Source organism: Amborella trichopoda, chromosome 1, assembly GCF_054954075.1.
Source record: "Amborella trichopoda isolate Santa Cruz 75 chromosome 1, AtrichopodaSantaCruz75HAP2 v2.0, whole genome shotgun sequence".
In the NCBI taxonomy this organism is placed as follows: Eukaryota; Viridiplantae; Streptophyta; class Magnoliopsida; order Amborellales; family Amborellaceae; genus Amborella; species Amborella trichopoda.
Genome location: NC_142336.1, coordinates 43,468,439 through 43,482,014, shown reverse-complemented (window position 1 = coordinate 43,482,014; position 13,576 = coordinate 43,468,439). Strand labels below are relative to the sequence as shown.

The 13,576-nt window shown below is 36.2% G+C and overlaps 1 protein-coding gene across 1 annotated transcript in view; it reads left to right on the top strand.

Moving 5' to 3' along the window:
* Nucleotides 1-9,397: 9,397 nt before the first annotated feature.
* The window catches only part of LOC18442138 (trihelix transcription factor ENAP2), a 28,462-nt gene continuing 24,283 nt past the window's right edge, over nt 9,398-13,576 (top strand). Inside the window, exon 1 of the mRNA XM_006852362.4 lies at nt 9,398-10,523. Within this exon, the coding sequence (XP_006852424.2) occupies nt 9,740-10,523 (784 nt within the window). The 5' untranslated portion in view covers nt 9,398-9,739. The remainder of the gene's footprint in view (nt 10,524-13,576) is intronic.

The following is a 13,576-nucleotide window of genomic DNA, read 5'->3' as shown; positions in this document are numbered from 1 at the left end:
TGTTTTTGACACCGGTACTATATCTTCTAGCACAATTTAGAGTTATGCATTGCTTTTATAGTACAAGGTGGGCTTATACAAACCTTTCTAACACAATTTAGAGGTACGCATTACTTTCATAGTACAAGGTGGGCATCTTATACAAACCTCACCCTTTTTCTAGTCGGTGAGTTTCCTATAAAATGCCAATCTTATTGTTTTGGGCGAGTCACTGGGGAGAGGGCCTCTACCCTCGTAGGAATTGAGCGTAGGACTTAGTGTTCCAAATCGTCAAGCGCTAACCATCGTAGGAATTGAGCGTAGGACTTAACGTTGCAAATCGTCAAGCGCTAAGCCCAATCTCTCTTCCTAAAATGCCCACTTTATACTGTACAAATAAGGTGTACCTCTAAATTTTGCTAGAAAATATAGTTCCAGAGTTGAAAATCTTATTATGGTTTGAAAATTCATGTTTAACCATATTATGAAATTTAAATTTAAAAAATGATGCGGATCGAGTAGATTAATCTATAAACACATAAAAATATTGAAAATAGAAGGTCTACATACCTAATTACAAAAAAACATTTTTTTTAAGATTTGAAAAAAAAAAAAAATCCTTTTACAATCTATAGATCGTATGATCATTTAGAAGAATTTTTAGATTTTTTAGGTGAGCCTCAACTTTTTATGAACTTCTACCTTTTCGAATTCCCCTCATTGGTCTGTTTTTTGAAAAAAAGACTAACTCAGCGCCCGCCGCAAACACTTTCTCTCTCTAGCCTCTTATTTTCATCCCTGCTCGTTTTCAGTTGCAGAGATCCATGGCTTCTAGCAAAGAGAGAGAGAGAGAGAGAGAGAGAGAGAGAGAGAGAATTTCGTTTGCAGAGCAAGCAGAGCGTTATGATGTTTTGGACATGGAGTAGTAGTTTGTGCTTGAGGGGAGAATGCTAAAATGATTTGCTGTTAAGAAAATCTGCAGGAGAATGAAGAGCGATTCCATTTCTCGACCATTGTTATGTATATGAGTGGCCTTGAAGAAGGAGCTTAGGAGTTACTACTTTGTCTTGTTTGGTAAGCAATTTTGAAGTTTAAGTATTGCAGGGGGGAAACACTATGAGAAGTTTCTTTATTATGCTGACATAAAAATATACATTCAAGGTGAACAAGATATCCAACTTTATGCCCGGTCTCAGCTTCTTGCAGGAAGATTTGAGGAGGCAAGAAGTTGAGGATTTCCCGACTGCTATAGCCATGGTTCAGGGCCTTGTAACTGGAACAGTATCCACCCTCCCCCATTTTTAAGGTCTCAAGGACTTTTATTTCACTCCAAATTTGTAAGGTACACCCATTTTGTGCTAGCTTTTTTATATGCATTAAATGTGTGCAGCCAAACTTGTGCTTCAGAGTACCTATAAATTCAGATTTCATAATGCAAATACAACACTCAGAAGCTAGGGGTCTATAGCCATGGTTCAAGGCCTTGTAACTGGAACAGTATCCACCCTCCCCCATTTTTAGGGTCTCAAGGACATTTATTTCACTCCAAATTTGTAAGGTACACTCATTTTGTGCTAGCTTTTTTATATGCATTGAATGTGTGCAGCCAAACTTGTGCTTCAAAGTACCTATAAATTCAGATTTCATAATGCGAAAGTATACAACAATCAATGAAGCAAAAGTTAGGGGCCTATTGGAGGGAATTAATTTGCTTTCAAAATTTGATGGAGGAAAGGTTATTATTAAAAGGGATTGAACGAATATTATAGCATGGTATAAAAGAGAAGCGAGAGTTCCTTGGTGACTCTTCCATTTTTCATGAAATTGGTGATATTCTTCAATCTCTTTGAGGTTGACATACTCCATTGTTACCGTGAAGCAAACGCTCAAAGCTTATTCTTTAGCCAAGGGAGGTGCCTTTTAATTCTCATCAGTGATTGCCAATTTTGTGTGATGTACCTTTATGTATCTCGTTTCCCTTGTAACTTCATTTGTTTATAGTTAATAAAATTCACGTGTTAATGTTCACTGTACACCCACTAGCTGACTGCTACAGTAAACGCCAATGACCTAGATTGAATTTGGGCAGCTCTGACGATCACGACTTCTTTTCGTGTTTGAATTAAATTTTTTTTTTTATAAATCCAAATCACTTAAAATTTTACGTGTATATTTATCTCATCAAGGCGCACCTAATAAAAACATAAAAAAAATAATCTGGAAAATAAATGATCAAAATACCCCTGAAATTTTATAAGGGTATTTTGGTCAATATTTTCATGTAAATACATTTTTTTATATTTTTAGAAGATTCACCTATTTTTTATGTACTCACGTTTCAAATTTCAGATCAATCCGATTTGTAGAAAAAAAATTAAAATTTAAATACTACTGGATATTCTGGGCTGTTTACGTTTACAGTAGCAGTATGCGCTTGGGCTGATAGGATCTTTTTCCATATATATATATATATATATATATATATATATATATATATATATATATATATATATATTCCTAAGTAATACATATTTAATATACAGTTTGTTTTGGTTCATATATTAATGGAATGGACCTTTTGTGTCCAATATACAAGTCCCTTCAAAATCAAGGGGAAACAGTTAATGTTAGTATTCAATCCCCTACGGTTTGCAAGTATCACAACAACTATCTCTGTTCACATAAGATGGTTGGGGTGCTGCTAATAAACTATAGGGAACTTAAGTGCAACATATATTATTAAAACAGATAAGCACTAGGCCAGGACCCCTTAAACTTTCTAAAAGAGGTTCTTGAATCTTGATCATGTGCAGTTCGATGAATTTACTTGTTGTGCCAATACAGGCAAAGAAAAAAGAGATGAAAAAAAAATCTAAAGAGGATATAAACAATGTAGACATTTATCGTCAGGTATTTTCTTCTTCTTTTTTTTTTTGAACGATAATACGATTTATCATTAATTCATATATAAAATACAAGATGTTCAAACAAAGAAATAAGATTTCATAAACGAAGTAACCAACAGAGAAGGAGTATGGACTCCTCCTTTGGCAAGAACGCCGGCATCTTCATTCACTTCTCTATAATAATGTTGGACCATTGCCATAAAAGTTGACAAAATATCTGATATTAGATGAAAAATAGTTCTTAATCTCCAAGTTATATGGGCCTTTTTCTTACTCCAGGCAATGACATTTGCCGAGTCTCCTTCGATAATCGTGCCCCCTTCCAAAGTGCATAGCAATTTCAAACCTTCTAATAAACCTCGTGCTTCTGCCTCGTTTGCTGTTATGATACCACAAGGACCCGAATAAGAAAATATAATGTGACCCAAATTATTTCTGATGAGTACACCATAGCCAGCTAGCCCTGTATTGCAGATGTAATAAACCTCATAAGGTATTTTCTCATAATAATAATAACGCATACGTAACAATTGAGGGAAATTTATTTTATAATGGCGAGGCTCTAAATAATCAAATTAAGGCACACCTCAAAATTTTATTAGAAGAGGTTTCGAGGCGCAAAAATCCTCAAATCGATCATCTCAACCTCAATATGTATGAACATGAGAAAAGTGGATTTCAAGTCTTGGAAATAGTACATTCTGTGATGCATTTTCCAGAGCGTCAATTTTTAAGATTATCGAGTTTTCATAGATCTGCCCAATCTATACTATTTTTGAAGCTTTAAATTTTATAATTAGAGATAAAAATAAATTTTTTGGTCATCAAAAAAATTTACAGTACTGAAATTACATATTCCTATTTCGATACGATTTTAAAGTGCATCTTACTTTGATTGTTTAGGGCCTCAACCTTCTACAAACCACACCCATATTAATCAATCAGTATTGCTGATGATGATACGATAGTTACGGTCCAAATCCCCACTTCTTTCTTTTTATATATACTAGTGATATGCACATGAAATTAATTGTTAATTATCTAAATAAATTTTTTTATCTTGAAGCGATATTTTAAAAGGACATTTGATTATATATATATATATATATATATATATATATATATATATATATATATAGAGAGAGAGAGAGAGAGAGAGAGAGAGAGATAGAGAGACAGAAAGATGCATAATTAAAACTATTTTTACTTATATAAGAATAAGTAAATATTATTACAAAATTACATAATATGAAAATACAAAAAATATATCATATGATACATATAATAAATTCATAATAAAGTTGTATCGATTGCAATCAAAATTAATCATAATGCCTATATTACTTATTTTTCTTCCCTTTATGGTAGTAAATGTTTTTTTCTTTTTTTTTTCAATTTTATTTTGTATTTTCAAAATGATTAGAAATATAAAAAAATAATCAAGTGCATATGATTAGAAAGGAGATATATAAGATATAGATAAAATCGGTACATGGTACTCGACCTTACCCGTAGGCTGAGGCTGAGTAACTTGGCCGAGTCCAAAAGCAATGGCAGGCGATATGCGCCAATTTGTCGCATGGCATATACCATTCATATCCAACAATGGATGATCTTAGATCAGTCATGCGTAGTTCCTGATAACATTCACTCAACTACAATCCATCATAGAGGGCGGACAGTGGATGCACATGATGTGTATGATAACCACCCATTTTATGTATGGTGTGCTAACTATATCCCTTGTGTGTCCGCCCTCAAAATCTTTATTTTGCAACAGGAAGTGTAGTGTACTCAGAATGACTCCTCTAGACTTTGTCATGATGGCAGGGTGCCATAGCATGTTCCTCTGGGAGATCTCAAGTCAACATTAGAGAAAAGGATGTAGATTCTATTAGTATGAAGCCTTCCGATGATCATGGTTAAAGCACAAGAAGTAGCCACGAGCAATTTTTTTAAGAACAACAAAAACCCTAGGAGGGATTTCAAGAAGAACAAGAAAACCAATAAATAATTTGAATTTTTTTAAGTTTTTAAGGTTATTTAAGATGTTTTTATTTATTTATTTCATTGTTGGACTAGCTAGGAACTTTTTAGATATTTTAATTAAAGTTAGGGAGTTTAGTTTGAAGTTTTACTTAAGTTATGACCTTTTGGTCAAAAGTTAATTGTATTATCCAAAACAATGAATTTTCAATATAAAGAAGGGCGTAAATGACTGGACATTCAGTCACGTATTCATCTTTTAAGAAAAAAAAAGACTTTGTTTTAGAAGAAAAGCCAAAGGCTTGAGCCCTAAGTGAGAGAAAGCCTTATAGTTTTTCCAAAATTGCATATGTCAGGGTACTTTCTTGCTGACTTTCTAATGTTGCTTCAAATTCTCTACATCAAATTGGTATCAAAGGCCGTGATCTATACGAAAGTTACTGTAGCATAGTACGAAAACTACTATAGCAATGTATAGATGTTATTGTAGTGTCAGTTTTTGGTGCCTTGGATCAACAACAAAGATGGTAAGTTACACTGGAGTCTAAGATTTGCTAATATTTTGCCAAAGTTTTTCCAAAACAACATTGATCTTGTTGATTTTTAAAAAAATTTATTGATTATTTATCTAGGGTTTATGATTTGATGAACTCATGGCAGCGAGAAGGGCTATAAAAGGAGGATTTTTGTGGACCCGCTCCATTATCCCAAAGATGAGAGAATTGAGGAAGTTGAATGACAAGTTCAGCAGCTGACATAACAGTTCGTGAGCCTCAATAATGGGCAAGTCGATGATCTTTCAACCCAAGAGGATTTTGAATAACCCTTTTAACTATCATGCTTCGCATGTGGAGTGAAGTGATGTGGATAGTGACCAGAGACCTAGACATGGGGTGCGTCACTCTAAGGATGTTGATTTAAAGGTAGATATACCTAATTTTGACAATAAGCTATAGCACGAGGAATTTATATTTTGGTTAAATACAATAGAAAGGGTTTTTTATTATAAGGAGATACCTGAAAATAAAAAGGTAAAATTATTACTGTAAAATTAAAAAGGGGAGCCTAGGTATGGTGGGAAAAACTTAAGGTTAGAAGAGAGACGATGGGAAAGCCCAAACTTAATACACCGGAGAAGATGAAAAAGAAATTAAAAGAAAAATACCTGCTTGAAAATTATTTGCAGTCCCTTTATCATACGATGAATAATCTTCATCAAGTAGAAAATAGTTTAGGGCAGTATACCGATGAATTTTATGAGTTGATGGCTAGCAGTGATGTGGTTGAAAGGGAAAAACAGTCTCTAGCTCGCTATATTTGTGGGCTAAGATCGTCTATACAAGATGTGGTGGTTTTACAGCTATATTGGATCTCAGATGAGGCTTACAACCTCACTATTAAGGTTGAAGCTCAGCTGAGACGTCCATCATCAAGGTTGGTCGTAGGTTAGGGTAGCTCATGTAATCGTGGAAGCGAATTTAAGGGAAATAATAGAAATTTAGTGGCTGGACAGTCCTCATGGCCTGCTTGTCCATCCAAACAACAAGAAAATGTGGGTGTTAGGGTTAATTCTAATTGCCAAAATCGCCCAAACAATAGCACCATAAAATACTTTAAGTGTTTGGGGATTGGTCATGTCTCTTCTCAATGCCCGAATAAAAAATTTGTGCCCATTGTTGAGGAGGACAATAAACTATCTCTTGTTGGGGACCCTGTTTATGATAAAGAAGCTTTAGAGGGAAGAGTATGAAGTAACCTTCAGTGACCATGGGGAGGCTTTGGTGATTCGGTGCAGCATATGACACCCAAGGTAGTAGATGAGGCAGATTGGTTGCGCACAAATATTTTTCACACTCGATGCACAACCGACGAGAAGGTTTGCAATCTTATCATTGATGGGGGCAGATGTGAAAATATATTTCTCAGAAGATAGTAGACAAGCTGAAGTTGAAGACAAAGATCCATCCAAAACCATACCAGATAGCTTGGTTCAAAGAGAGAAATGAGGTAACAATTTCTAAGCGTTGTCTAGTTTCTTTTTCTAGAGGAAAGCATTATAAAGATGAGGTATGGCACGATGTTGCGCCTACGGATGTGTATCATTTATTATTGGCTAGACCATGGTAGTATGATAAACACATCATACATGATGGATTTAAAAACACTTATTCATTTATCAAAGATGAGATAAAAGTAGTTTTCAGTCCATCTAAGAAGGAAAGTGCCTCCAAATCAAATGAAGGGTGTGCTGGCAATCTTTCTTTAGCAGAGTTTATGGAGGGATTGGAGGAGTTGAGGATGTTGTTTGCAGTGGCCAAAGTAGACGACCAGCCTATTAGTTTGGTTCTACCACAGTTAGAGTACTTAATTAGGGACTACAGTGATGTCATTTCGGATGAGCTACTAGAGAGGTTACCACCCATGAGGGACATCCAACGTCACATAGACCTCGTTCTTGAGTCTAGCCTACTGAACAATACTACATATAGAATGAACCCAATGGAGCACGACAAGTTGCAAAGACATATTACACAGTTTCTACATAAGGGGTTCATTCGATATAGCATGAGCCCTTGCGCTGTCCCACCCTTGTTGAGGCCTAAAAAGTATGAGACTTAGCTTATGTTGCCTATATTAGGGTCATTAACAAGATAACAATCAAGTACCACTCCCAATTCTGCACCTAGATGATATGTTAGATATATTGACTCGTGCTACTGTGTTTTCAAAGCTCTATTTAAGAATTGGGTACCATCAATTCCGTATTTGACCTCGAGATGAGTGCAAGGCTGCATTCAAAATTCAAAAGGGCCTTTATGAGTGGTTGGTGATGCCATTTGGCCTCTCCAATATGCTCAGTACTTTTATGAGGGTGTTGAACAAGTGTTCAATACTTTTATTGGGAAATTCATGGTGATTTTTTTCTCGACACAACTGTGATATGTACATATCATATTGTGGTTCAAGATGAGAATTTGGCCATCTCTACTGACTATCATCACATACAAGGGCCACAAAGTCCCTTGACTCCCAACCCTATGTAATTCCAACCGCATCAAGGAATATCCCTGCTAACCCTTAGCGGTTGTGTTCTATGCCCAGGTAATTAAGAGTTTTCCAACTCGTCTGGCCTACCGCATTAAACCTAGTCAAAGTCTGGACAAATAATATTTGCTTATCTCGGTCGCTCTGGACCATACTCCCACTGAGTTTTTTTTTTATTATATAAAATAATGATTACAAGCAACCGATGAGGGTTAGTAGGGACATAACCCTCATTGGTTGTTTCTCGACGTTTGTCACTTCTTTAGTAGGAGGAGGAAGTGGCTGATTGGATATCAAAAACAAAACATCTTCTATTAGGGGTCATTTGGATATGAAATATATTGTCTGTGAAATATATTACTGGCGTAATATATTACTGCGTAATATATTACATGCAAATGGTTTGGGTAGTATTTATTATTACTGTTTGGGTAGTATTTAAATGCAACATGGGAACTACATTTCAGGTAGATTATACAGTTTAATATAGAATTGTCTAAACTTTTTCCATATTTTAGAATGGAGTTTTTGCCCTTAAAAAGATTAATTTTCATATTTTTAGTATTAAAAGTTGGAAGATGTATTACTTTCAACACTTAATTATTTTTTCTTAATATTCATACATCTCCACGTTGAGATGATTAAATGGGAAGGTTTTAAAACACTTTTTTGTACCAGATTTTGAGGTACACCTTATATCTATATTATAAAAAAAGTTACAATCTTGATATAAATTTTTTTTATATTTTTAGTATTAAAAGTTGGAAGATTTATTATTTTCAATACTTAATTATTTTTTCTTAATATCCATACATCGCCAAGTTGAGATGATTAAATGGGAAGGTTTTAAAACACTTTTTTGTATTAGATTTTGAGGTACACCTTATATCTATATTATGAAAAAAGTTACAATCTTAATATAGTTTTTTTTTTTTGACTGAAGTTACCAAAAATTTAATATAAACTCTCTCCATATTAAGAACCTACTGTTGTTGTCCAATCAACTTAAAGTGCATCTCAATATTTTGTGTTGATAATCCCAAAAGGAGACAATCCAAAAAGGCAAAAGCTATTCTACTCCAATGTCTATTTACTCTCTTGGGTACAACCTGATTTTCCTATCCGATATAACCTTTTCAACTTATAGATTAACCTCAATAAATAAAATAAATTCTTAATTGTACCCTCTATACACTTGAAAAAAATTAGTATCTAATTTTTAGATCGTAAAATCTAAGTTTTAAAAAACTCACAATTTCAATTTTTTTTTTTTTTGAAAATAATTATCTCAAAATTGTTCTCAAATATTTGTACACGTCCAAACCTAGCCATACGAGATTTCTTCGTTAAAATTCCGTGCATTGTCGCGTGTGGACGGATCGATGCTTCTCAGTATACAAAATTCCCTTACACCTACGAAACATTGGCGAAAGTTTCCGGTTATTCGGCACCATAACCCGGCCGAAACCACCCGAAACAACGGCCTTGCGTCGCCAGCTGCGCTGCGACACCCGGGGGGCCATGGCAGCCCGTCAACGGTGCCCGTCGGCGCCCACATCGCCGACTGACCGGATTCCCCCCCATACCCTTTTCAACTCCCGGCCTCAAATCCGGTGGCCTTCCCCTCTCTAACCCTAATCTCGACGCCACCAGCGCCACCGCTTCTCAGCCCTAGCCCTAACCAGAAGAAGACAATGGCCAATACCACCATTTCGTAACCATAACCCTAACCAGAAGAGAATAGTTGCTGCCACATCCAAGCCCTAGCCCTAACCAGAAGAAGATCGCCTCTCGATCTCCAAATCCTAACACTAATTCCGGTCATGGAAGAACCAGAACCGGCCTCTGCAACTCATACAGTCATGACAGCCACGGTTTACAGGCCCTCCCCTTCTTCCACGTCCACACGTGAAGATTGCTGGAGCGAGGGTGCAACGGTAACCCTGATTGACGCCTGGGGCGAACGATACCTCGAGCTGAACAGAGGGAACCTTAAGCAGAAGCACTGGCAAGAGGTGGCTGATGCAGTGAACTCACGCCATGGGTCCGTGTCTCGACCGAGACGAACGGATGTTCAATGTAAGAACAGGCTCGACACCTTGAAGAAGAAGTACAAACTCGAGAAAGCCAGGGCGTCAGAGTCGGATGGATCATTCCAGAGCAAGTGGCCGTTCTTTGATCGCCTCCATAATCTCTTAGGTCCTTCGAAGAAGGCTTCGCCTCCTCCTTTAGCAGTTGTCCACCCTTACCATCAGATCCCGCAAGCTGTTCCTCTGGTTATAAGGCCCGTCAAGGAGAAGAGGCCATTGCCATGTAGCGCTGGAGGAGGAGTTCCAGAGGATTCTAACCTGGTTAATGGAGATTCAGGTTCTTCAGAGAGCGGAGATATTGGGGTTGAGGATGGTGTGAAAGAGTTAGCGAAAGCGATTGCGAGGTTTGGTGAGATTTATGAGAGAGTGGAGATGCAGAAGCAGAGGCAGATGATGGAGTTGGAGAAGCAGAGAATGGAGTTCTCGAAGGCTGTGGAGTATCAGAGGATGCAGACTTTCATGGAGGTTCAGCTTAAACTGCCTAAGATGAAAAAGGCGAAACGCCAAGGGGCTAGTGGTACGTAAAGTTGATTGCCTGTCTTTTTTCCTTTTTCCTGTTTTTTTTTTTTTATTGGTTTTTCTCCGTGTTTATGGGACTTTTTTTTTCTTTTATTTATTTTGTCTTTTTTTTTTGTTTGTTATTGATCTAGATTTATGTATGTTCTCTTCTCTTTTCTTTTCTTTTTTTCTTTTCCTCTCTGGTTTATGGACTTTAGGGTTGGTTTTGGCCTTTGGGGTGTGTTTTAGATTATTATGGGTTTTCAAATTTTTTCTTCTAGTTCTGTTTTGTTTCTTGATTTCAACTGTTAATAGTTTCCGTGGTAGATGGTGAGGTAGTGTTGGAGAAACCAGTTGTTGATAGATGGTGAGGTAGTGTTGGAGAAACCAGTTGTTAATGTCTTGTTTTTTTTTTATTTTTGATGTGTTTTTGGCTTTTGTTTGTGAAATTTGAGTTGGGATGAGTTAACGTTTTCTCAAGAAAATTTGAGATGGGATGCTCTTGTTAGGAGTGATGTAGAATTTCCAATATACTTGTAATATGCATTGCTTCGCTGTGGCTCATATTTGCGTGGAGTGCTGTTCGTTCAGGCTGTTTATTCTTGATTTGCTTACCTTAACTGAATGTGTACTTTATCATATTTATCTCCTTCTTTCTATTTGAGCTTATACTCTTTCGGGATTGTCAAAAGATTGATAAAAGTTACTGTTGTTGCTAGTTGTAGTCAACACATGGTCTTCTTTTTTAGTCATCTTTAGTTATTGCTCGTCTCAGGCATTCTGAATCGTTGATTGGTTTTGTATGTGCTAAGTAGTTTTCGGTCCAATTTGTTGGTGACATGAACAATGTCAAAGAACTTGATAACTGATCTTTTTGGCTGCAAAATGAGGCAGGGAAACTGTTGATTTTACAGTTTGCTCATGACCTTTGTATTTGATCCTTCTTCTAACTTCATTTCCTTGGTTTTTCCTTGGAATGGCTTAAAGTTCAGGGCGTTAGTGTTGTTTTTTGGGATTGTCTCTGTTAAATGATTTGAGTGTTTCTTATTTTTCTTTCTATGATCCTCTTTAAAGAACAACCTGTCGCTTTTTATTTATATTATAATTTAGGGGCAATTTGGAAGCATTTTAGCTCCCTCAGTTATAGTCAGAGAATGTGTTGAAATATGCAACTAGGGAAATCATGGGATTTTCCGATTTTGTTTGGGGATATATTGCTCTTAAAATTCTTGAACCGCTTAAACCTTTCTAAGAAAGAAAAATATGTTATCAATCTTGTATTACTCTAGACCCTTTAAACATGCATTGAGATTGAACTTGAAGATGTCAAGTAATCTTTTCATGGCATTATTGCATAATTCATAATTTGAGCTGTCTGGTTTTGGAAATAACTTCACAGTGGCCTAAACATTTGACAAGATACATGTTGTCGCTTTGGATTGTAGTGGTGAGGTTGTATTGAGCTCTGGAGAGAAGTTGGTTGCCTTTTTTTCTTTCTTTCACACCACTATATCTGTTCCTTCTATGCAATTTATTTTATTCAACAAACTTTTGCAGAGGTGTTATGAGCTTTCTTTCTCATTGCATTGAGAACTAGGAGAATGTTCCTTTATGCAAAAGGTGTTATGAGCTTTCTTCCTTATTGTATTGGGAACTAGGAGAATGTTTCTTTGAAATCTGTAGATTGTTATATGGAAACATGGTTGGATATTTCTGCAAAATTTGAATGATAGATCACTGAATGTAATTAATATTTCTTTTGAAGAACAAGTGAAGAAATTGTAAGATATCTGGTCAAGGTACTTAGAAATCCCAACAAGCTTGACCCATTTTTTGTATAATTGCATTAACTGGGTGGTTTAGGATGGAGTGAGTACAATAATGACTTTGTCAGCCTATTCATTTTTTTGCAAGTGTCCCGGAGCTTTGAGACACATTTCAGGCATAAACCAATATATTTTCAGAAAGGTTGATACTTTGGAAGAACCAGTTTCTCTTTTAGCTAGTTGAGCTGCTGTCATTAAGACCACTCATAGCATTATCCTTTCAATTATTGGTCCACTTTCCAGATTTGGTCAGGATGACTGATAAATTAGAGACGATACTAAGTTAACATTATAAAAAATTATAAAGAAAACGAGGTAAAGGGGAGTCACAAATTACATCTCTGCTCAAATGGGAGGATAGGTGTAAACTGAATGTATTGGATGATTGGAATCCAGAAACATGGGGGCTAATTACTAGAGTAAGTGTCATTCACAAATCGGGAAAGAACCTAAGGTTTGGGTTGGATACGGGAAAATTTGGCAGTGCCGCCCCTTTTTCTACACCAATTTAGGAGTTTTGGCATCCCAGCTTGGTATGCTGCTATTCCTGGGGGCCTATTTTATGTAACCCCCTCTTATCCCCAAAATTATACTGAAATGTCCCTCCCACAATAGGAAAAAAAAAAAAAAAAAGTTTTTGCTCTATTCCCAAAAGATGGGACTTCTCTGGTCTATGAAGACTACAGTTTTTCAGGATTGCTCATAAAAGTAACAACCACATCTTTTTTTTTTGATACTACTATTAAACATGTCAAAACAAGGCCCAAGATATTATGCATAAGTTGTCAGAAGGGTGGTATGAGTGTGGATGTAATGCTTGGGGAATTGAGATCGAGGTGGTACAACATAATCTGGGAGCATGGCAGGTATTTGTCTGTGAAAGAGACCTTAGTAAAGGGATGAAGTTTAGGATTGGAGATGGGCTAAGATGTTATGTAAAAAAATTAGTTGAAAGTTTAGTTAGATAAGTTACATGGGGAAGAAATCCTGAAGAGTGGGTTCCCTCATACAGTTAGTCCAGATTCATCTCTCAATGCACTTTAGTTAATGACTTTTAGATTAACTTGTATCTTATCGGGTGCCTAGCAAAGCTAGTTATTCCTCATGTATGTGTTGTTGCAAGATTGTTGAGATTGAATATCTTGGATTATTTTCCAGCCAAACCCATAGTAAATCACCTTTAGCAGGGTGGTAGAACCAGTGTTACTGGACACCGACACCTGTGTTAGTGTCCAGTACGTGTTGG